General features: G+C 41.0%; 1 protein-coding gene across 1 annotated transcript in view; it reads left to right on the top strand.

The window, feature by feature from the left end:
- The window catches only part of LOC124620363 (sulfite oxidase, mitochondrial-like), a 158,107-nt gene that overhangs the window by 74,174 nt on the left and 60,215 nt on the right, over positions 1-23,718 (top strand). Inside the window, exon 3 of the mRNA XM_047147036.1 lies at positions 18,467-18,754. Within this exon, the coding sequence (XP_047002992.1) occupies positions 18,467-18,754 (288 nt within the window). The remainder of the gene's footprint in view (positions 1-18,466; positions 18,755-23,718) is intronic.

Here is a 23,718-nt window from a genome sequence, read left to right as displayed (position 1 = left end):
AATTTCTGAGTTGTCTTAATAAATAAATTGCTCTAGATAGTTTACTACTAATATAGTTTACATGTTGGCCCCAGGATAACTTTTCGTCTAAATAAACTCCCAGGAATTTAACAGAACTAGGGTCATCAGATAGTGGCTTGTCTCTTAGAGTGAAGATTATCTGCTGAGTTTTATTTTCATTTAGCAGGAAACTATTTGCTCTGAACCAATATGCTGCATGAGTGAGTGTATTTTCAGCACAGGTTTTAAGATCATTAAGACTGCTACTGCTATGGAGAAAAGTCGTATCATCTGCATACAATACAGTGGTGGATCTAATAAACGAGGGGAGGTCATTGATCATTATCAGAAACAGGAAGGGCCCCAGTACAGATCCCTGAGGCACACCTACTTTAACATTTTCTATGTTTGACATTTCCTTATCAACACAAACTACCTGTTTACGGTTGTTGAGATAAGCTTTTAATAGTCTGAGACTGTTTTCTTTGATGCCGTAGAATTCTAGTTTCTCTAGTAGTGGCATGTGCTCAACACAGTCGAAGGCCTTGCTTAGGTCACAGAATGAGACCTGAGCAAAGCCTTTGTTCTCAAAAACTTTGAGGATGTAACTGACTACCGTGTTGATTGCATCAATGGTCGACAGATTCTTCCTAAACCCGCATTGTGTAGCATTAATTATTCATAGATTCTCAAAGTGAGATGATAATTGTTGGTACATGATGCATTCTATTACCTTGGAGAATGTGGGTACTATTGAAATAGGCCTGTAGCTAGATGGAGAGTCTTTATCTCCCTTTTTGTATACTGGGACGATCCTAGACAGTTTTAACTCATCAGGAAAATATCCCTCAAGTAAGCACTTGTTTATGCAATGGGTTAAGGGGTAGAGAATGCAGTCACACACTTTTTTTAGCAGGTTGGATGATATGCCATATATATCTAAGCTATCAGATGATTTCGGTTGTTTTGTGACCCCTTGTACATATCTAGGCGATACTTCAGAGAAGGTTACCATGCTTGTATTTAATGACTGTCTACCCCAATTTTGGGAGAGTAACTCTGATGGACTAATGTCTGGTTTGATAATTGCGTCTCCTATTTCTTTCACTGAATTAATAAAAAACTCATTGAGTGTTTGTGGTGGGATATTAATTTTGTCTTTTTTAGTATCTCTGGCAGCACTGTTAATTACTTTCCAAGCGGTTTTGCATTTATTGGTGGAATTATGTATGCTGTTGGCATTGTAGGTTTTTTTGGCTTGCAGGATGGCTTTTTTGTATTCATTCCTGCATTCCACATAGGCTGATTTGGCTCAGTCAGACTTCATACTATTGTATATGTTGTACAGTAACAAAACTTGTTTCTTTAGATCTGTCAGCTGTTTAGTGTACCATATATTTTGTCTGTTTTGAGATCTGGATTTGTGGCTGCTGTCCATTATTTTGATTTTCTTTATGGGAATACTATGGTTAAATAGGGTCAAGAATGCATTAAAAAATCTATCAAATATTATTTTAGCTGGCAGATCATTACTTGATGTGTAATGTCCATCGACACTACAATGGCCAAACCAGTCTCTGTCAGCAAGGGAATTACGAAATGTGTTAATTTTATCCTCAGTTATGGGTCTGGTAATCACAACTGTTGGGACAGGTCTGTTTGCATTGCTCCTATTGAGGGGAATTTTACTTGCATAATTTAGAGATACGGAGTCATGGTCAGAGAATGGGAACACTACAACTTTGCATGTGTTTTCAGTGGTCTTGAAGTTTACAAAGATGTTATCTAAACATGCTTTGTTTCTTGTGGGCCTGTTATTAACATGATGTAAATTGTATTGTCTTAGCAAGTTTTCCAGATCTGCAACACTACCCTTACATTTAGTAACATCAAAATCGGCATTCAAATCACCTCCTATTGCAATATCATAATGTAGCCATTTAATATTACTTAATTCACTCAATAGCATGTCCATTTTTTCTAAAAATGTGTTAATGCTTCCCTTTGGTGATCTGTACATGGATACTACTATTAGCTTATGACTATTAATGATTATACCCGTAACTTCAAAGTGCTGTTCATCACACAGGGAATTTAGGTCTAGTTTGGTTATTGTACAATTGAGTGACTGGTTGGAATAAATTGCCACACCTGCTTTTTCCTACAGTAGCTATTTACTATACTAAAATTGTCAAATTTGGCAACTGCAAGTTCATTCTCATGGGATGCAAGCATCAGTCTGGAGGGGGCAGGGAAGGGGAAGGGATAGTAGTGTATGAGTGGGGAGAGAGACAAATGCTGTCTGGTGGAATGTGCAGGGGCTAGGTTGGAAACAGGCACAGTGTCAGTAGGTTGTGGGACAGGGAGGTGGAAAAAAAAGGAGAGGAGCAGGGAAAGATGGGCAGATACATTGGCAGAGGGCAGCAGACAAAGAAGGTCAGAGACAAGAATGGGGAGGAGATGATAGGACAGAGAGGGTGGAAATTGTTGAGCAGTCAGAGTGGGGACAGTATATGTAGGTTGAGGTTGGGATTCTTATAGGAGCAGAGAATATGTTGTAAGGCCAACTCCCATCTGTGCAGTTCAGAAAAGCTGGTGATGAAGGGGAGGATCCAGATGGCTTGGGTAGTGAAGCAGCCACTGAAATCAAGCATGTTATGTTCTCCTGCATGTTGTGCCACAAGTTGGTCTACTTTGCTCTTGGCCACAGTTTGGCAATGGTCATTCATCCTGACTGGGTGGTAGTTACACCAATGTGAAAAGCTGTGCAGTGGTAAATGACAAGGCTGCTTTCACAAGTGGTCTGGCTCCTGGTGGGGTGGGATAAACTAGTGACAGGACTGGAATGGAAAGTAATGGGTGGGTGGATTGGACAGGTCTTGCATTTGGGTCTGCAATAGGGATATGATCCTTGTGGTAAGGGATTAGGATTGGAAGTGGCATAGGGATGGACTAGGGTGTTGTGGAGGTTGGGAGGGCCACAGAACACCACTTTTGGATGGTGGTAAGTATCTCAGGTATGATGTCCATCATTTCAGGGCATGATGATAGATAATGAAAGCCCTGGCAAAGGACGTGGTTCAGTTGTTCCAGTCCAGGGTGGTACTGGATGACTTAGGGGACATTCCTTTGTGGTGGGTTCTTGGAGATGATGGGAGGATTGGGGGTGTGAGGGGAAATGGCACAGGAGATCTGTTTGGATGCTAGGTCTGGGGGATAGTGTAGTCTGTGAAGGCCTTGGTGAGACCCTCTGCATACTGAGCAAGGGAGCTCTTGTCACTACAAATATCCTCTCCCTGAGTTGGCAGGCTGTATGGGAGGGATATTTTGGTGTGAAAGGGTTGAAAACTATCAAAATTCAGGTATTTTTGGTGGTTGGTGGGTTTAGTGTGGACAGAGCTGCAGATGGAACCATCAGAGATACTACTAATGTGCAATTCCTACTCCATTCGTCACATCTCTGAAATTTGCTCCCTTGCCCTCCAGCACATGGAGGAGCATTTCAGACACCAAATCCATAAGTTATCCAACCTCCTGATATCCTACTGGCACCTCGATGCACCACTATCCAGTCCCTATCCTACCCATTGTATTCCTTCTCATCTGCCTCTCTAGCACCCTGCCTGGCTGACCTTTTCAACTTGCCACATCCCCCAAAACTCCCTACCAACTCTCCACCAAATTGAGAGCCAAAACATTAATGTAACAATGTTGTTTAACCTTTCCACTAAAAACCTCAGCTCCACAGAAGTTTCAGTCCTGTTGAAAGACCTCACCTTTAACCCTACACCCAACTTGTCAAAGACCTACACTCCTGCTCGTGATCCCTGCAATGGAAGAAGTTCTTTGTCACCAATCTCTCAAATCAAAACAACTCTAATTACAACAGTCAACCCTGCCTCTTCCTGTCCGCATCACCATCTAATGATGATCCTCCCCCCTCTCACCTAACCATGTGCTGATCACCTTCCAGAAATTCCTTACCTCCAACTTAATCTCACCATCCTTCCCCAGGTCCCTTCTTCAGAGCACCTATCTTTCAGTCAAAGAAAGAATAGCTGTACACAACCTCAAAACAAATCATTACCTAATCATCTTAACTGCAGACAAAGGCTCCACTACTTTCAGTCAAAGAAAGAATAGCTGTACACAACCTCAAAACAAATCCTTACCTAATCATCTTAACTGCAGACAAAGGCTCCACTACTGTTGTTATGAACTGCAGTGACTACCTGGAAGAAGGGCTCCAGCAGTTGTCTGACTCTTCCACCTATTAACTCTGCCAGAGTGATCCTATCCCAGAAGCTCAACAAATCTCCAATCCCTGTTAAAAGCCTTAGGCACTTTCCAGAACCCTTCCCCTGAATCCATTTCCATCCTCACACTTATTACACCCTGCACACCCACCTTACGTGCTCCCCAAACTCACAAACCCAAAAATCCTGGATGTCCGATTGCGGGTGATTATTGTGCCCCCCTCTGAAAGAATTTTGGCCCTTGTTGACCAACACTGCCAACCAATTGCCTGTAATCTAGCCTCCCACATCAAAGACCCAAACCACACTTCCTTCATTGACTCTCCACCATGCCACTGCTTTACCTTCTGCATCCCTACTCGTCACTGTTGATGCTACCTTCCTATACACCAACATCCCTCATGCCTATTGTATTACTGCTATTGAACACTACCTTTTCCAACATCCTTCAAACTCTAAACCCACTACCTCAACATCCTTCAGACTCTAAAACCACTACCTCATTCCTCATACACCTTACTAACTTTATACTAATCCACAACTACTTCTCCTTTGAAGGGAAGGTATACAAACAAATTCGCATGGCACCATCCTATGCCATCCTGTTTATAGGCCATCTAGGAGAGATCTTCCTAGCCTCCCAAAATGTCAAACCACTAGTCTGGTTCAGGTTCATTGATGACATCTTCATGATCAGGACCCAGGGCTGAGATACCCTATCTGTATTCCTCCACAATGTCAACACCATCTCTCCCATCCATTTCACATAGTTCTCCTCAACCCAGCATGCCACTTTCCTAGATGTTGACCTCCTCCTCTCTGATGGCTCCATCCACACCTCTGTCACACATTAAATCCATCAACCACCAACAAACAATATCTGCATTTCCACAGCTGCCATCCCTTTTACACCGAAAAATCCCACCCACACAGCCTGGCATCTCAGGGAGATCAAATCTGCAGTGACAAGAACCACCTTGGTTACTATGCTGAAGCTCTCACCAAGGCCTTCATAGACCGTCATTATTCTCCAGACCTAGTCTGCCAACAGATCTCCCATGCCATTTCCCCTCACACTCCCAATCCTCCCACCACCCCCAAGAACCAGCCACAAAGGAATGTCCCCTTCATCACTCAGTACCACCCTGGACTGGAACAACTGAACTGCATCCTTCGCGAGGGCTTTGATTACCTATCATCATGCCCTGAAATGAGGACATCCTACCCCAGATACTTGCCACCCTCCTAAAGTGGTGTTCCATTGCCCACACAACCTCCACAACATGCTAGTCCACCCCTATGCCAGTTTCAGTCCCAACCCCTTGCCGCAGGGATTATGTCCCTGTGAAAGACCCAGGTACAAGAACTGCCCAACCCACCCACCCTGCACTTCCTATTCCAGTTCTCTACATAAGATGCTTAATTTCAATGGCTGCCTCACTACCCAAGCCATCTGGATCTTTCCCTCCACCACCAGCTTTTCCTAACTGCGCAAATGGGAGTTAGCCTTACAACATATTCTCTGCTCCTGTAACTATCCCGACCTCAACCTACGGTAACATACTGTCCCCACATCCTCTACCCAAAAGTTTCCACCCTGTCTGTCCTATCATCTCCTCCCCATTCTTGTCTTGCACCTTCTTTGTCTGCTGCCCTCTGCCAATGCACCTGCCCATCTTTTCCTGCTCTTTTTCTCCACCTCCCTGTCCCACAACCTACTTACACTGTGCCTGTTACCAACCTAGCTCCCGCACACTTTGCCAGACAGCATTTGTCTCTCTCCCCAACTATAAACAACTATCCCTTCCTCTTCCCTGCCACCTCCAGATTGCTGCTTGCATCCCACATGATAGTTGCATTCTGGCCCGAGATGCTGGTGTTGGCAGTCATGTGTGCATGTGGTGGGCTTACTTGTGTATGAACAGTGTGTGTTTATCTTTTTGATGAAGGCTGTGGCCGAAAGCTTTACATAACTCTTTCAGCCTGTCTGCAACTTCGCAAGTCTTCTTTACGGTAAGTAGCAATCTAACATTTCCTAAGTTGCTGATATTCCTACCTGGAGTTTCCATTGTTTGAAATCTTATGATGAGGTCTTCTCGACACATTAAATCCTCAATTAGATAAACAAACTGGAAAGTATAAGGCCAGATTTAGGAGTAACAGATCCTGTCCAGAGAAAATCATATACCTTAAACAAATAATTAAGTAAATGAAAATATCAAATAAAAAGATAGTGCTGATATTTGTTGATTTTTAAAAGGCATATAATTCAGTAGACAAAATTCATTTCTCAAAACTCTGAATGAATTTGCAGAAGACAGGAAAACTGTGGAAATAACTACACAAACTCATACAAGCACAATATATAAAGTTAAATTTCTTGGAACAACTTCTCATCTGTTCCGGATCGTCTCAGGAGTCAGACAAGGAGACAGTTGGTCACCATTATTATCCAACTTTGTCCTGAAAAAGGTTTTAAGAGAGTGGAAAATAAAGGAAGAGAAATGAAGGGTTGGATCAAAAGAAGCAATAAATCGTTGGCCTTTGCAGACAATCTTGTAATAATAGATGGAACCTCGAAGAATGCAAAGAAAAAACTAGAACTTCTGAAGCAGGCAGCTGAGAAGGTAGGTCAGGTCTACAATATCATTTACAAAGACAGTACACATGACTAATGAAAATAATTCACTGAGAATTTTTAAAACCAATTGTGGCAGTATCAATAAAAAAGACAACTTCAAATATTTGGGTGAAAATGCAAATGCAAAAAGTTGAAAAGAAACAATTAAAATCAGAACTGGAAAAAAAAAAAAAAAAAATGAAAAGAGCATATGCGAAAGTGAGAAATCTATACAATAAAAAATGTTTTTCTAAAAATGTAAAACTAAGGCATTATAATACAGTTGTAAAACCAGATCTGTATGGGTCAGAAACACTACTTTTATCTGGATGCAAAAAGCCATTACAAGATTTGGAAAAGATAGAAACAAGAATCATGTGAATAGTATTGGGTCCAAACAAGAACAAATATGGCAATTGGATTTTGAGACCAAATAAGGAAATTGACTCATTCTGCCCTAAAATAGCATATGAGATCAAGAAGACATGTTATATTCTATGGACATCTAGAGAGAATGAAGGAAGATGGGTTAGCATAGAAGACTCACACATTCTTCCAGAATAAGAATACAGACAAAGAAAATGCAGATTGAACAGGAAGCCTCACTCATCAGAGACAAATTCAGACCAGAAGTCAAGAAATTCAAAAGTTTTCAGGAAGATAAAACAAACAGAAAACATACAACTGGTGTCAAATCATCAGATGAGAGGAAAAGAGGTCATTCTGAGAAAATTAGAGTGTTTTTAATTAGACTTGAGGAAAAGAGAAATGAATAGTAGTCTTGACATGGTCCATAGTTGGCCTGTAATGAAATAATAAATAAATAAACAAATCTAGAAACTTCTTACTGCTTTTCCAGTAGAAACTTCTTACTGCTTTTCCAGTTACACAGTCAGGCTATTTACCTTCAAGTACTTTTCATGTATTTACACTCATGAGCAACATACAAGGGTAATCCCAAAAGTAAGGTCTCCTATTTTTTTATAAGTACATAGACCTGTTTATTTCTACAATGGTTTACATCAGTTTACAGCTTGAACATTTAGCTATTTTTCGACATACTCACCATTTCTGTCGATGAATTTTTGTAGATGCTGTGGCAGTTTTTGTATGTCCATGTCATACCAGCTCTCTGCCATACTGTTCAGAAAGTTATGAACCTCTTTTTTCACCTCGTCGTCAGAGCTGAATCGCTTTCCGGCCAAATGTTCTTTTGACCTAGGAAACAGGTGACAGTCACTGGGCGCCAAGTCAGGACTATGGGATGGGAGGTTGATTATGTTCCACTGAAACTGTTTCACGAGAGCAACGGTTTGCCAAGTGATATGTGGACGAGTGTTGTCATGGAGAATGTGTACACCCTTGCTCAACATTCCTGTTTTCCGGTTCTGAATTGCCCATTTGAGTTTTTTCGGAGTCTCACAGTACCTGTCAGCGTTAATTGTGGCCCCAGCGATTCAGCTCTGATGACGAGGTGAAAGAAGAGGTTCATAACTTTCTTAACAGCATGGCAGTGAGCTGGTATGACATGGGCATTCAGGCCAGTAGCCACTACGAGGTTATGTGACATCGCAGCTATATGAAATGACAGACTTTGCTGTGGCAGCAGAAGCAACCTGCCCAGCAACCATTCCTAATTCAATTGTTCATGAGTGAGTGTATGTAATTAATATATAGACATTTCCCAGAAGAGAAATGGATAGCTAGAAGTTAGAGGCTGGCTAAATGGTTAATGCCAGAGGCCAATAAATTATATTTAAAAGTTAGAGGTAGTGAGAATTAGTGAAGCGCAGGGACAGGAAGAACAGGATTTCTGGTCAGGTGAGTACAGGATTATCAACACAAACACAAATAGTGGCAACATAGAAGTAGATCTAATAGTGAATAAGAAACCAGGAATGTGAGTGAACTACTGTGAACTACAAAGTGAATGCATTATCATAGCCAAACAGACACAAAACCCAGGTCCATCACAATAGCACATGCATATATGTCTACTAGATCTGCAGATAATCAAAAATTTGAAAGAATATATGATAAAATAAAGGAAATTATTTAGTCTAAGGTAGATGTGATGGAGAATTGGAATTCAATAGTAAGAAAAGAAAGATAAGGTAAGATAATAGAAGAACATGTACTGTAGGAAAGGAAGGAAAAGGGAAGGTGCCTGGTAGAATTTGCACAGAACACAAGTAAATTATTGCAAATACATAGTTTAAGAATAATGAAAAAAAAAGGTTGTATGTATGGAAGAGACTTGGAGACACCAGAAGGTTTCAGGTTGTTATATAATGGTAATACAGAGATTTCAAAACCAGATTTTAAACTGTAAAAGATTTTGAAATTACACTCAACCATAATTTATTGGTAATGAATTGCAAATTAAACTGAAGAAATTGTAGAAGAGTGGCCATCAGAGCTACCATTAATCTTAGCAATTTCAAATGTTTCTTGATGGCACTGAAATTAATATTTAGATCACTCATCTTTGCAGTGATGTGGGAATGAAGCTGGGACAGTTCTTTTGTATCTCCCTTTGTAAAAGAACATTTGAAAACAGTGCTTTGCTATCATCAGTTTCAGTTCTGTGACAACCAAGAGTGTCTGAACATAAACTTCTGTGCCACTGATAGCCTTTACATGTGACTAGAATTTCTTTGAGTGTTTTAGAGAACTTTTGATAAAATTCTACAACAGTAGTCATTGGAGGCATCATGTTGCCCATTTGACAGCAAAACACATTTTATTCAGCATTTCTCAATCTATAAGCCTATGCTTTATTTTATGCCTGTTGTATGTTAGTCAATGTTCCTTCAGGAGTTTCTTTACAGTGACTATAATCCAAATCAGATACCTCCCGTCATGTTAGCTTTTATTCTGAACTTGAGCCACAGTTCCTCTACCTGCTCCTGCAGAGAGAAAAATGTTTTGAGCTCCTCCTTGACCCCTTGAGATGTGACAGTACTGCCTGTTTATGTAGGTTACTGTAAATATAAACCTATCTACTTGTCTTAGTTCCCATTTTGTTCTTTAGTACAACTTTCTCACAGTCACTGACTCCAGCTTCAATGTGCACTTCTTCAAGGATTAAGGTCTATAAATTTCCATTAGATATAACATATTATATTTGTAAGTGGGTTTCAGAACAAATTGTTCAAACTAACTTTCAGAGAAAGGATTTGTTATTGTATTGCAGGAGGTCTTCTTGTCACAAGAATAAAACTGTAACCATCCCAATTGGTTGTTATACAATTAAAGTCTGCTCCATCAGCAACAGTATTAAGGGGTATATATATGAATTAGCAAGCTGAGGGTTTTTCTGGCTTTTTCAATTACATCTAGTGGTGAGGCTGGTGGTTGCTGGAAGAATAAGTACCCTCTCACTCCTGATACTAAGTCTTGCCTAAAAATTTCACATGCAGCTTCAGTTTCTATTTAAGTTATTACAAGTTTCTTGTCTACTGTAATGAACAGATCACCTCTACTTCCTATTAGTCTTATACACATCAGTGTATCACAAAAATCTTACTGCTGTTACATATGGCAATGATTGATTATTATTTGAATGTCTCATTTGATTGCAGGCCAATATACAAATATCTGCATAAGCAGTTTCCCACAGAACTTGTTACAATGCCCCCCCCCCCCTCCCCCCCAATGAATTGAGTATAACACCTTCAGCAGAAATTTCTCTGAAATTAAGATGCAGTATCCCTCTCTAGATGTAGAAAGAAACAGAGGACTTTGACAGACCTGTAAGTGATGTTGGACTATATAAAGATATTTGAGTTGTGAGTGACTGTGTTTGAGAATCATGAAACTACCCACCTCTTTGGTCTAGCTGTGCACTTGTTGTGGAGTATGCTGTATAAGGGAGAAGCCACTAACTGGTGTTCGTCAGATGACTTGTAGTTGTCACACTGCACTGATAAGTTGCTCAAGGTGCTATTGTTAATGTTGTTATACTTGGGGCAGACAGATAATGTACTTGTAATCAGTTATAAAACACATTCATTGTTCTAGCTATGGAGGTATGTGCTCCAGATGATGATGAGGTCCAAACATTCAAGGAGTAGTTTGCAATCCACAGCAGTTTTGAATCAAATATTTAATAGGTACCTGTGAAATTAATGGACCTCAAAAATGATAGTCAATGCCTTTTTTGTGTGTTGAAGACAGTCTTCAGAGTATATGTGATCAGTTTTTCAGAACTGTGTGACACACAGTGGGAAAAGGCTGAACTGACAGTATCATGCTTTTTCATTAAGGGAGTAATGGATTCACATTTCTGGTAGGTCAATTTTGGATAAACAGTTACTACTCAAGAGATGAGAAAACAACTCTCTGGGTCATGAAAAGGGGAATATATTCATAGTAGCATGTGTATTACCTTGAAGTTGCTGGAGATTTGCAGATATCAGTTATGTTTGTGAACAGTGACAGATGTCACCAAAACACTTCATTGATTATGTTGAAAACTGCAGTGTGTTTTTAAAGTTTTCCTTGAAGTAAATGTGCATTTACTCAACAGTATCATGTAAAGTGATTTTAATTCTGCCACCAATTCACCTTGACTATGGCTGTACAATTATTGACCTAAATATCAGAATAAGAATAAATATTGCTGTCTAATGTGTACACTTGGAAGATGATGGAATAAAATACTTATTGGCTAATGTGGCTCAAGAAGCAGTGTGTATGAGAGTGTATAGGATGGTGGCATGCACTGTCAAGCTGCAGGACACTGTTTGACACTGACCATGTCCACATAAAATGCAGTGCAAAAGTTAACACAGAGCTGGTATATGACATGACTGATCACAGATGGCTTTGCCTCTGGTAGAGTAGGTATCACATGCAAGGCTACCTGCACACCAGTCACCATATATCAGCTCTGTGTAGCTTTTGCATAGCTTTTTATTTGGGCATGGGCTGTCAATGCAAATGAATGGCCACAGTCAAATTATGACCAAGATAAAAGTTGACCAGCACAATATGCTCAACTTAAAGGCTGCTTCATAATCTGTGCCATCTGGATACTTTCTTCCCTTGCTCCCCCGCGCCCTCCACCTACCAGCTTCTCTGAATTATGTAGATGGGAATAATCCTAACAACACTTCCTTCAACTCTCCAATCCTCCTGGCCTCTATCTCTGCTAGCCCCCTGCCCCAGAGCCACATCCACCTTGTCACAGGACCCTTACTTCACACCATCATTTTACACTCATATTTTCTCCTCAAGCCTGCCTCTTTATATGTTCTTTCTCCATCTCTCTTGCAACACACTCCTCCAGTTATTTATATACCATGTGGAACTAGCCCTGTCAACAGTGGGACAGATGGCTCTGAGCACTATGGGACTCAACTGCTGTGGTCATCAGTCCCCTAGAACTTAGAACTACTTAAACCTAACTAACCTAAGGACATCACACACATCCATGCCCGAGGCAGGATTCGAACCTGCGACCGCAGCAGTCGCACGGTTCCGGACTGCGTGCCTAGAACCGCTAGACCACTGCGGCCGGCACAGTGGGACAAGCTCACCAATACCACACTCCCATCCTGCCTGTTGCTGCCTCTCCCTCAGTCACCAGCCACTCTTCACTCCTCATTGCCCTAGCTTCTTCCTTTCCCTTCACACCTACTGCACCCAAGACAACCTTTACACCAGTAAAAGTTGGCTTCAGAACCAAGACTGTGTGTGTGTGTGTGTGTGTGTGTGTGTGTGTGTGTCACACACCTCAGCTGTTAGGTTAGTGGTTACTTTTACCCTTTCCATTATCTGTATTCCATCAAGATATAACACACACACACAAAATTTTAATTTCCTGCCATATCACAAAGACTTTCATCATGCCTTAAAAAATCTGTTTCACTGAAGGAGAAGTACCATTCACAGTCCAAAAATATGTTGTATCACTAGTAAATATTTCATTAATAAATATTTGAGTAGAGGGGACCACTCACTGAGTAACAGAGGTTTTGAGTCACATCTTTGCTAGCTTTCAGAATAGAACCTTTGACAACTAGAGTACACAAAAACAAACACACCCACACACACATGCACCCACTCACCCACCTACCCACCCACTCACCCACCCACCCACCTACCCACCTACCCACCCACCCACACACACACACACTGAAACCCACCCACCCTTTCACACCTACAACCTTCCTCAACATTTAGAAATGCTGTAAATGTATCTTCAATCTAACTTTTAATCTGTGTTGTAGAGTCAGTTGTTTAACATAAGTCTTTCAGTGCTCTGTTAAATTCTTCTCGCAGTGTCCTATCCCCACCTCAATCCAAACGAATTCAAAAGTAATAGCAGTGTACATGGCAACAACACTAGAAGAAAGGATGATCTTCACTACTCAAGGTTAAATCTAACTTTGGCTCATAAGGGGGTAAATTATGCTGCCACAAAAGTCTTTGGTCACTTACCTAATAGCATCAAAAGTCTGACAGATAGCCACATAGCATTTAAAAGGAAATTAAAAGAATTTCTTAATGGCAACTCCTTCTACTCATTAGATGAATTGTTGGATATAGTAAGTGGGTAATTTCCCAAACCCCCACAAAAAAATAAAAATATTAAGTGTCATGTAATATTTTGTGTAATGTAATATTTTGTATAGACACCTTTTATTAACCTGACACGTACCACATCATTATGAAGTGTCGTATTCATAATGTATGGAACAAGTACTAATTTAATCTAATCTAATCTAATCACCTTCATCTACTCCCTCCTCTCTTTCTACAGTATTGCCTTCAAGTTTGTTGCCCTTGGAAAGACATTCTGTATACAGGCTGTCCATAATTAAAGTTCCAGTTTCAAAATACTGTAGAAAGAGACCTACTGCTCAGAATTACATCAGATGCAGAGTGGAAAGTAAGAGAAAAAATACAAAAAATTTTACTACTGCAATAGATGGCACTGTAAGCATCAGAAAATGCACACCAACAGATGCAAGGCTTATGGCTGTACATCAGTTTCTGTCCGAGATGCCCAATGCAACTGTCTCCATGAATGATTGTGCACTGCTGGCAGATCACTTTTACAAGAATGGTGACTGCACCAGTCGCCCTGCATAAGTTCAGGACACTCAGGGGTATGTAAAAGGCATTGTTTGGATGTCTGATAAATGTCTAGAGAAAATCATTATAAAATTTGAAAAGGTAGGTCCTTTTGAAGTGCAGTGTGGCAGAGAGAGGAAAGCAATTGATCCAGTATCTGCCAAAGATATGATCACAGCATTGCAGGAGGGGTCAAGTGGTGATGTGCAAACATGTAGTGCATGGGAAATTGCCCGGACATTGCGCATGCTTGTAAGCATGGTTCATAAAATCCTATGAAATGTTCTGTATTACTATCTATACAAAATCAAAATGTTCACTCCTGAATTTCTTGTTCATATGGAAGTGGACAATGAACAGCCTTGGAACAATCTGTGGACAGGCAAAAGCCATTTGAACCTCCAAATCTCAAAGGAGATGTCATTATGCAGAACTGCAGAATATGGGCAATGGAAAATTTGCACACGCGTAGACCAGCAACATTTCATTCTGAAAAGGTGACTGTGTAGTGCTGGTTGGTAGCATTATTTATTGTAGAGCCATATTTTATTTTGAGGAGATAGTCCTACAGCTCTGTTACCTGTTCTGTTGCTCATAAATGCTATGAGAGTCTTTTGCATAGTCATTTTTCCACTTTCAGGAGTATGCCTTTTGCCTGCTTCATCTGCTGCACTTTACATTTTCAAATTTTGTAAATTAAATTCAGTATCTCATGTGGCATCCAAGGATTTCTGTTGAGCCTTGTCTGTTTACTTTATTGATGCTCTGCTGCCTTCACTATTTCATCGTTGCACTTCATAACCAATAAATTATGGTTAAAGGCAACACTGCACCTGGAAATTTTTTTCAGTTTAAAATCTGGTTCTGAAGTCTCTGGCTTACCATTATGAAATTTATTTGAACCATTCCTGTGTCTCCAGGTCACTTCCACACATACAATGTTCTGTCACGATTTTAAACCAAATATTAGTGATGATTAAATCATGTCCTGTGAAAAATTCTACCAGGCAGCTTTCTGTTCCATTCCTCTTCCCTAGCTCATGATCTCCTAATATTTTTCCTCCTCTTACTTTTGCTACTACCAACTTTCAGCCACTTCCATTACAGTTAAATTCTGTCCTCCTTTACTATATGAATAATTTCTTTTATCTCATTATACATTATTTCAATCTCTTCATCTGCAAAGCTAGTTGGCACATAAACTTGTTCTTGTGCATTATTAGACTTACTTCTGCATTACCCGTATTTGATCTTATATTGCTAACCCTGTACTGACCTGATCAGAAGTTCTGTTCTTCCTGCTACCACACATCACTAATTCCCACTATGTCCACCTTGAACCTGTCCATTTCCCTTTTTGTCTCTAACCTACCTAACCAATTAAAGGATCTAACATTTCACACTCCTACTTGTAGAAACCGTTTTGTTCCTCCTGATGATGACATGCTCTGTTCTCCACCTCATAATCTGAGTGGGGGACGATTTTACCTCTGGAATATATCACCCAATAGGATTCCATCACTATTCAACCATATAGTAAAACTGCCTGCCCATTGAAAAATAGCAGCTGTAGCTTCCCCTTGCTTTCAGCCATTTGCAGTACCAACATAATAAGGCCATGTCAGCTGACATTACAAAGACAGATCAGTCATCTAGATTGTTGTCTCTGCAATTACCGAAAAGGATGTGGCCCTCTTTAGGAACCGCGTGTTAGCCTGGCCTCTCCACAGATTCCCTCCATTGTGTTTGTATCTACTGTATGGCTGTGTGCATTGTTGAGACATGCAAGCAATTCTGTGTCGGCAAGGTCAAAGAACTAGCATTCTATGAGCTGGAGTGTGGAATGTTAGATTTTTTTAAATCCAGGAGATATAGTAAAAAATTTAAAAAGGAAAATGGCTAGATTTAAATTAGATATGGTGGAATTAATTATACCTCCACAATCAGCAAAACATAAATTATTGTATACATAATAAGAATTTCAAAAACATATCCTGTGAAGTAATTTTGGTACTTACTGGGTAACTATAGTCTGAAAGTAAATTTCAAAAAAGAAAAAAAATCTATTTACTCCAAGACTGATGCCATAGCAAGTAGAAATGCCCAATTTCTCTGTGTTTGAGACTTACACAGGTACCACTTGCAACCAATTTGAAAACTCAATAATGCTAAAAGAATTTAAGGTGTTTAGCAGTTTTCCAGAGTGTCTACTTAAAAAGATACATACTGACTGACAGTGGTGCAGTTCGACCACAGAGGATTTGTTGTGTTCTCTCTCCTTAGATTGCACTACATGGGTAGCTTGGCTGACCAGTGCTTCCTAATGTTGTGATGAAGTGATGCTCTCTGCCTGGAGAGGTATTCTGATTTCATGTAAAGTGATAAGGAAAGGTCTATGGAGTCAATATATTGAGACGTTTGTGCACTCATCACTAGAGTGGCTGAGGATACAAGCACACTGTCAAAGATGCAAGAAAATAAAACATAAATAATCAGAATTGACACACTGGTTGGATAGAACATTTGACAAGATCAAAAGAAAGCAATTGTTTTGTCATGCAAAAGCATTTCTATGTTTTACTACTTCATTATACACTCCTGGAAATGGAAAAAAGAACACATTGACACCGGTGTGTCAGACCCACCATACTTGCTCCGGACACTGCGAGAGGGCTGTACAAGCAATGATCACACGCACGGCACAGCGGACACACCAGGAACCGCGGTGTTGGCCGTCGAATGGCGCTAGCTGCGCAGCATTTGTGCACCGCTGCCGTTAGTGTCAGCCAGTTTGCCGTGGCATACGGAGCTCCATCGCAGTCTTTAACACTGGTAGCATGCCGCGACAGCGTGGACGTGAACCGTATGTGCAGTTGACGGACTTTGAGCGAGGGCGTATAGTGGGCATGCGGGAGGCCGGGTGGACGTACCGCCGAATTGCTCAACACATGGGGCGTGAGGTCTCCACAGTACATTGATGTTGTCGCCAGTGGTCGGCGGAAGGTGCACGTGCCCGTCGACCTGGGACCGGACCGCAGCGACGCACGGATGCACGCCAAGACCGTAGGATCCTACGCAGTGCCGTAGGGGACCGCACCGCCACTTCCCAGCAAATTAGGGACACTGTTGCTCCTGGGGTATTGGCGAGGACCATTCGCAACCGTCTCCATGAAGCTGGGCTACGGTCCCGCACACCGTTAGGCCGTCTTCCGCTCACGCCCCAACATCGTGCAGCCCGCCTCCAGTGGTGTCGCGACAGGCGTGAATGGAGGGACGAATGGAGACGTGTCGTCTTCAGCGATGAGAGTCGCTTCTGCCTTGGTGCCAATGATGGTCGTATGCGTGTTTGGCGCCGTGCAGGTGAGCGCCACAACCAGGACTGCATACGACCGAGGCACACAGGGCCAACACCCGGCATCATGGTGTGGGGAGCGATCTCCTACACTGGCCGTGCACCACTGGTGATCGTCGAGGGGACACTGAATAGTGCACGGTACATCCAAACCGTCATCGAACCCATCGTTCTACCATTCCTAGACCGGCAAGGGAACTTGCTGTTCCAACAGGACAATGCACGTCCGCATGTATCCCGTGCCACCCAACGTGCTCTAGAAGGTGTAAGTCAACTACCCTGGCCAGCAAGATCTCCGGATCTGTCCCCCATTGAGCATGTTTGGGACTGGATGAAGCGTCGTCTCACGCGGTCTGCACGTCCAGCACGAACGCTGGTCCAACTGAGGCGCCAGGTGGAAATGGCATGGCAAGCCGTTCCACAGGACTACATCCAGCATCTCTACGATCGTCTCCATGGGAGAATAGCAGCCTGCATTGCTGGGAAAGGTGGATATACACTGTACTAGTGCCGACATTGTGCATGCTCTGTTGCCTGTGTCTATGTGCCTGTGGTTCTGTCAGTGTGATCATGTGATGTATCTGACCCCAGGAATGTGTCAATAAAGTTTCCCCTTCCTGGGACAATGAATTCACGGTGTTCTTATTTCAATTTCCAGGAGTGTACATTCTCAATTACCACAGGCAGTTATCAAAGTTAAAATTTATTAAAAGTTAAAAAACTTCACCTCATGCTCGCAAAAGACAGGTGCCTTAGCTCGGGTTCAGATTTAGCATTCAGTATTAGCTCATCATAAAAGTGAAAAGGCAAAGCCATGGCACTTCAATTCTATATCACCCTCCAGATTCTTTCATTTATGTAAGTTACGGAATATTTCAAATATATCTCATATCATGTCAGGATACAATATATTTAATTTCTGTTTAAATGACCAAAAACTACTTACTCTGGTATCATGTAGGAATATTATCACTGAATTCTCACTATTCCGTATAATGCTTATGGTAAGTTTTCTAGATTTTCTTTGTATTAGAATTGCCCTCTACCCCATCTTTCATACTCTCTCCCTCCTTCCATTCCCCGATCTTGTTTTCTTCTCATAGTAATACAGTTATTAAAATGGAAAGTATTAATTATTTTTGGTTTTGTTTGCAGGAAAGGGATCATTTTGGGATGCTGTTGCATCAATTTCAGAAACATTCCAAAACAAGAATCAGTTGAGGCAATATTCACTCAATGATGTTGCTGCACACTCCAATAGAAATACAGGAATATGGGTAACATACAACTGTGGAGTTTATGATATCACAGATTACACTGAACATCACCCAGGTGGAGATAATGTATTGTTAGCTGCTGGAGGATCATTGGAGCCTTACTGGATGAAATACCCTGTTCATAAAAATCCATCTGTTCTATCCCAATTAGAGAAATACAAAATAGGTAGTATTAGCTATTAATTTTCAGCTATTTTCATATAACAGTGTGATTTCCTAGACTGTAATTCATGCTTTAAACATATAATATTTCATGTTTCTCCTACAGTGACAATTTATTACAGGGAAGTCAAAGCAGTACAAAAAACAAGCTATATATGTTTGAAAAGCTCTACTTACTTGTTGCTGTAGGAGTTGGTTCAAAATCGCTATCTGCTGCTCTAAATTCATGTTAACATAATTTTTGAAAGTCAGTTAAGAAGTACATGACTGATTTCCATCCCAATATTTGCCAAATCTGGGCTGGTGCTTCATCCATAATGGTCTTATCATCCAAAGGACATTAAATGTTAATAATCCTTTCTTGGTCTCCTAATAGTTGGAATGAGGAGAGCCTGGAGCTTGATTGACAGGAATGTATTGTAAATGAGTCTGACAAATCTGTGTTGTCTGGAACATGAAATTTCTTTATAGGGAACTAGGAAAACAGTAGTTAACAATAAACATGATACAGTTTATAGGGCAAAGATGTGTCGATAAGAATTTGAAGACTTGTGGAAAGAAGAAATGTACCTTTATTTTATTTATTTATTCAGCTGTTAGATTTATTTCAATTGATACATGTTGTATCAGTGCATATAGGCCTTGACATTTTGATTATACAATGAAAATATAATGTAATGGGATGGATAAAAAATTTTCTGCTCACCAAATGATGCCAGCAGAAAACACATGTAAAGGTATTCAAATTTGCAAGTTTTTGGAGCTGTTGACTCCTTCTTCTGCATAAGGGTTGAAAGGGAAGGAAGATGGGTGAAGGAAAGAGACTGACGAGGTTTACTGGGGAGAGTTCAGAAGCTCACCCAGAACCCTGGGTCAGGGGAGGCCTACTGGACAGGATGAGAAAGAAAGATTGATTGTTAGGGACTGCACCAGGAAACCCCGAGAGCTTAAAAGTGGAGGATAGAGTAGTATGCAAGAAAGAGATTAGTGACAAAACATTGTGCATGGGTTAATAAGAGTGGGTGTATCATTGTATGCGGTAGAGCAGGGGGCCAATAGACAGTTCAAAAAATAAAAAATATAGAAAACTAAAAGGGAGTAAAGAAAGGGATAGTTACTAAGAAGAAATGCTGAGACCCAAGAAATAAATTAAGGCCAGGTGGACAGCAAGAACCAAGGACATGTTGTAATGCCAGATCCCATATGCATAGTTCTTAGAAACTGGTGTCTGGGGGAAGAATCAAGATGGCAATAAACTGAAACAGGCACCAAGGTCGTGACTGTCATGTTGTAGAGTATGCTCTCCAATAAGATATTGTGTGTTACCAGTTACACCTTCTGCCTATGCCCTTTCATCCTAACTAATAACTTGGTAGTAGTCTGGCAATGTTCACAGATAGCTCTCCCTTTGATAGTTTTTTCTTTTTGCCAGTTACAGGGCTGATATAGGTGGTGGTAGGAGGGTGCATAGATCAAGTCTTACAGTGGGGATGGTCATAGGGGTAGGAGCCATAGGGTAGGGAAAAGAGTGCAGAAGCAGCATAGAGTCTGACAAGGACAATGTGGAGATTGGGAGAGTGATTAGAAGCTGCCCTAGGTGTGGTGGGCAAAATGAAGGGCTTATTTAAATAGTGGTACAAGTCCATTACCTCCACTTTTCTGATTATAATGCTTCTGAAATTAATGATCCAAGCAAACAGAAAGAAAGGTTCATCTCTAGCAAGAAGCCTTATGCATGAACACTTCTGGCATCTTAACTGCAGATTTTTCAGTGCTCATTTAACTTTAGAACTCTGTATCTCAAAATGAACAAAAATGGACTTGTACCACTATTGAAATAAGCCCTTCAAATGATCATTCCTGTCACATTCCTGACTGTTGACCATTCCTCCTCAGACACCATGCTGTTTCCAAAAGTCTTGAAGTTCTTGACTGATTTACTTCTAATTTTTACACAATACTGTAATAGACATTTGTCTGCACATAGGTTATATATTTTTTAAACAACAATATGCAGATATTCTGTTAAAAGTGACTATGAGAGAGAAAGTGCAATGCTATGATAATGTGTGGTTTAGTTTTCTTCCTTGTATTTAGTTTTAACAGAAAACCTATATATCAGGAAAGTTGTATTTATGGCTCATCAACTTATGATTAGAATACTACAATGTGATTTGAACCTTCTGAAACTTTGTAAAGCTATATTTTCTCAGGTTAAACTATGTGAAATAATGTCACTGAAGTTACATCTTCACAGATCCAGTACGTGGACTGGTCTCTCTCATACCCCATATACCAATGATCCCAATCAGTTTTCCTATTCAATTTTTAAGCAAATCATGGTTTTGTTTGATTTAATAAAAAAGAAGACTCAAAGTCAGACATTCAGATCTGTTGGAATTGATTTACAATCAGTGTGTTTTTACCATTGTCAATTGTATGAGCCCTTTTACTAGCTCATACCACACAGTACAGCGGAAATTAAAACTATATACTATAAGGTCTTAGGATATATTTTTAACAATGACAGTATATACATCGATGTGTGTGTATTGGGTCAGAGAGGGGTAGTGGGGGCGGGGGGGATATCGACCTCTATGTGAGGCTCAAATGCCTCTGGTTGGCATGAGGTGGACAAAGTTTGGACAAAGTGAAAGGAAAGCCAGTGCATTCTAGACTAATGTTTGAGATGTATGTATGTATAGTTGCTCTCCTGAATCAAGTTACATTATGCTTATCACACCATGTATGATTTGAAGTAGTTTCTACTGTATTGTGTCAACTCTTTCTACACTGGTGACCCCATTCCTGTTGCTTCACATAATCTGGTCTGGTGCATTGTATGACAACAGTGTGGCAGTTACACAATGCATTACCCCTCATGCTGCATCTGGATAACAGTGCCAACATGATTGCAGTGCAGGATGTGCAGTGTTGTCATGGCGCAAACACAACAGTGAAAACTGAGTGCAGTGACAATTTGTACCTTGTACTGACAGACAAAACCAGCCTAACGGCCCAAATGCGGCAGCCAACAACAACTCTGCCTGTGGACTATGAGGACAATGCTACCACAGACAGTACTTTTAACCAACAAAGTTTGCAACATAATTGTAATGCTACTTTCAAGTCTTTTGAACTGCATATTGGATATGAGACCTGTTGGCAGCTACGTTGTCTACTATACTGAACAATGCTACAATTACCTCTTCAGCCTTATGTCTGAGGTTCAGCCTGCACCTTGGACAACCACAGTTTGACCCCAATCACTTAACTTTGTAGTTCAGACAGTGGATGGGATTTTTGAAGCAATGAGAATTTTAGACAATGATTCTAAATATGTTCACCTACTCTGTCATATTGCGGGACAGGCTGAACTAATCGATGACCTTATCCTGTCACTGCTGCCCACAAACAACTGGAGCACAGAAAAGCTTGTTCTCTTGCAGACACTTTCTCAAAACCTGAAATAACAGCTCCAAGAAGCTATATATGAATAGCATCTCAATAACAACAAGCCTTCACAACTTTGGTGTCAACTGCACACAACTATTGATTGCATTCTCATACAACCTTATGGACCCTACGGATCATCCACTTGCCGACCGAGCTGCAGCTAGTGATGAACGCACATGAGTCTGAACCTCTAGAAAAATGACTTGTGTTGACAGATCAAATGTCCTCGGTGATACGCCACTGGCGTCTATTAAAAAGACAGATGGGCATGGAAATGTGCCAACAATGTCTCATACATGCCGTCCAATCTTAGCCGAACCAGTTTTACTCAACTCGAGGATGAAGTCACCCCTCCCCCCAGCAGCCTACAGTGCACCATCAAATGCCCATCTTGCCTAGTCATGATGCACCAAATGCTATAGCTGGCCCACAGCTGTTATTCTGTTGGTTCCACAGTAAATTTGGGCAGGATGCTTGCAAATGTTGTGCTCCTTGCAAATTCCCAAATGATGTCCTCCTTGTAAATTCCGAAATGATGTCAGTGGACTGAAATAGGTGCTTTGGCCTGCTCCAGTGGGCAAAGTCATGTCACCTCCATGACAACCACACAATGCCTCTTCATGCCTGGCCTTGCTAATGAATAGTATTTTATAGTGGATATGGGCTCTAACATAAACTCGTTATCACACAGCAGAACATCTAACTATGAACTGACACCTTCACTCTTCACTCTTGCTTCACTTGATGAATGACTCACAGATAGCAGTCTACAGCCCTACTACACACTTGTATAACTGTCTACAGCACTTCTACACACCTGTAAACAAACCTTTAGTGCACCTGAACTTTATATGTAACAGAAGTCTGCAAATCAGTCATTGGCATGGACTTGTTACAGTTCTTCCAGCTCTCGCCTGGTGTAGTATGAGTGGCACTGATGCACCATGCTACTGAGAACCTCATCAAGGGACTTTTTACTTGGTTTCTCACTTACTGGGCCCTGTTCACCTGAATGACTAATCACTAATGGCTCTTCTCCTGATGCACTCATTGAGTATGCTGTTTGTTAGATGGTATCCTCACTACCCACCAGTGTTACATTGACTGCAATGTACAATCACAGGCATTGCACATAAAAAACATGAGCCTTTAGGATCATGTCCAGGAGAAAGCAGAGCACTCACATCAATGTGTGAACACATAAAAAACATGGGCCTTTAGCATCATGTCCAGGAGAAAGCAGAGCACTCACATCGATGTGTGAACACTATGCTTTCAACAGTCAGCTGCAGTGCACGGGGTGTCACCTCCAACCATGCCCCCTCCACCCAGCCACATCCACATTCTGGACACAATAGTCACCTCCCCTCCTCAGTGCACACCAATAGCTGTCCACAACAAGGTCAGTACACCGCATGGAGCAGCATTTGTAAAGAGTGAAATGTATCTGCCCAGTTCTCGTGCTCAGGCTCATGCATGTGTAGCCTGAGTTGGAACTATGCACCTAATTGT

Source organism: Schistocerca americana, chromosome 1, assembly GCF_021461395.2.
Source record: "Schistocerca americana isolate TAMUIC-IGC-003095 chromosome 1, iqSchAmer2.1, whole genome shotgun sequence".
Lineage (NCBI taxonomy): Eukaryota > Metazoa > Arthropoda > Insecta > Orthoptera > Acrididae > Schistocerca > Schistocerca americana.
Note: the sequence above shows the minus strand (reverse complement) of the source record. Positions and strands in the feature narration are given on the sequence as shown.